The sequence below is a fragment of the Gavialis gangeticus genome, unplaced genomic scaffold (genome assembly GCF_001723915.1).
Source record: "Gavialis gangeticus isolate Ggan-Ray unplaced genomic scaffold, GavGan_comp1, whole genome shotgun sequence".
Classification (NCBI taxonomy): domain Eukaryota; kingdom Metazoa; phylum Chordata; order Crocodylia; family Gavialidae; genus Gavialis; species Gavialis gangeticus.
The window spans coordinates 5636369-5638262 of record NW_017729019.1 but is presented as its reverse complement, the minus strand read 5'-3'; the positions used below and the strand labels follow the sequence as shown (position 1 = coordinate 5638262).

General features: G+C 45.7%; 1 protein-coding gene across 1 annotated transcript in view; it reads left to right on the top strand.

Annotated features, from left to right (window-relative positions):
• The first annotated feature begins 1702 nt into the window (after positions 1-1702).
• ADGRE3 (adhesion G protein-coupled receptor E3) overlaps positions 1703-1894 on the top strand; it is a 54699-nt gene continuing 54507 nt past the window's right edge. The window contains exon 1 of the mRNA XM_019513732.1: positions 1703-1733. Within this exon, the coding sequence (XP_019369277.1) occupies positions 1703-1733 (31 nt within the window). The remainder of the gene's footprint in view (positions 1734-1894) is intronic.

Genomic DNA, 1894 nt, shown 5'->3' with positions numbered 1-1894 from the left:
ACTAGAGTATTAAAAACCAGTGGTTCCAGTTTTCAGAACCAGAAAGAAGGTGAAACTGTCCATTGACAATAAACTAGTTGCTTTAGTGTGTCAAATTTTACATTTTTTATGGAGAAGGGAGTGTCATTTCTATTAGCTCTGCATCTTACTGTTCCCCTAGCTGCTGCCTCCTCCGCAGCTGGGGCACGTAGGTGACTCCAAACTAGCAAGACAGGCAATACATGAAGGGGTAAATCCTCAGCTGATGTAAATTGCCATTTTTCCACGATCGCTGTGGCAATTCACATTAGGTGACGACCTGCCACATAATGCTTCACTGCTTCCTTTTCACACTTGCTCCTCCTGAAGTAGATCCCAATGAGATAAGTGCTCCAGCAGCACTTTGAATCACTTCTTACACCACTTGAAAGACCTCACGCAATGAGGCAGGGCTCTTTTCCCTGCCTGGGCCTGCCTCCATGGTATAGTCCTATGGAAAGTCTGTAAGTGGGTTTATCAAGGGCTTCCTGCTGTTTGCTCCCTGCTATACTTACATCTGCAAAAGCAAATCCATTAGGGTATATTCAAGTGAACCCCAGCCCTGGCCTGCAGGATAGGGATTTAACACTGCTTCTGTTTGATAGCTGGGGGGAAAAAGGAGGTTCAGAGGTCTAGTAACAAAGTTAGATCAGAGTGGATATGAGAACTTGAAACCTAATTCAGAGACTAGATCTTCATGAGTCACTGGAGCACAGCAGCTTAGTTTTCACATTGCTCTAGACCTTCTAGATGTGGATGAACATGAAATGAATGATCATAAAACACTTCCCATGCCCACGCTGTTCTTGAAATCAGCCCTGTAATCGTGGGAAAGGCCAGAACCTGTTGGCCTAACTGCTGTGGTGGACACTACAGACAAAAGAACATATTTATCTTTATTTATCTGTCTGCTCTGCAGTGAAGCTGATAGCTGGCTAGCGGTTCACAAGGCATAGAAGGAAAGGTTGAGAGCTTTGCATGTTTAGTTTGGAGAAAAGGGTATTAAGGGGGACTGTGACAGCAATCTTCAAATATTGGAAAAGCTGCCATAAAGAAGAGGGAAAGCAAACTGTTTAATTAGTTTGCATCTCACAAAGCATTACATCTCAGAAAAAGCTCCGTTACTGTTGCAACAGTGAGGCAATGGAATAGACTGCCCAAGTGATAGGGGAGGTTTTCAAGTGTAGGCCGGGTAGGCATTGGACAGGGATGAAGTAGGAGTAGCATTCCTGTATTCTCGCCGGGGATGGACCAAATGAACCTCGAGGTCCCTTCCAACACGGTGATTGCATAGGACTGTGCCAGGAGTGGGCCAACTCCATGATCTCTCTGGCCACAACCAACATGGCGACGTAGTCATGAACCACGGGACGCAAAACTTCAGAGATGTGCTTGCTGCACTCATTGATCTGCTCATAGAGTCCAACCATTTCTCTTTCTTTGGGAGCTATGTGAAATGATCTGGGAGCTGTCATTGGGCCACCTGTGTTCAATCAGACATGTCGAGCTCAAGAGATGGCAAGTAACCAGAGAGGAGGGAGAATGCATGCACTTTGAGGAATTTGTGCTTTTTTGCAGAAGTAGACGCAGCAGTGCCTACCTTATATAAGCTGCTCTCAGCAATTTAAAGTTCCTTCATGTTTTTGAGGAGACTAAATTCACATTTACTCAGTTCAGTGGAACCATGCTGAGCAGATTCCACTTCTTTCTTCTGGGTGAGTACAAGACCCGTGGCTAGCAGCTGGGCATACTTTCTCCTATTAGTAGCAAATAAGCCCATCTTTGAGACCATGGTCCCTGGAATGAGAGAATTGGGGAGTACTGAAAGGACCTTTTCTCCAGAAATTTCAATATGGGGGGGGGGGGGGGGGGGGGG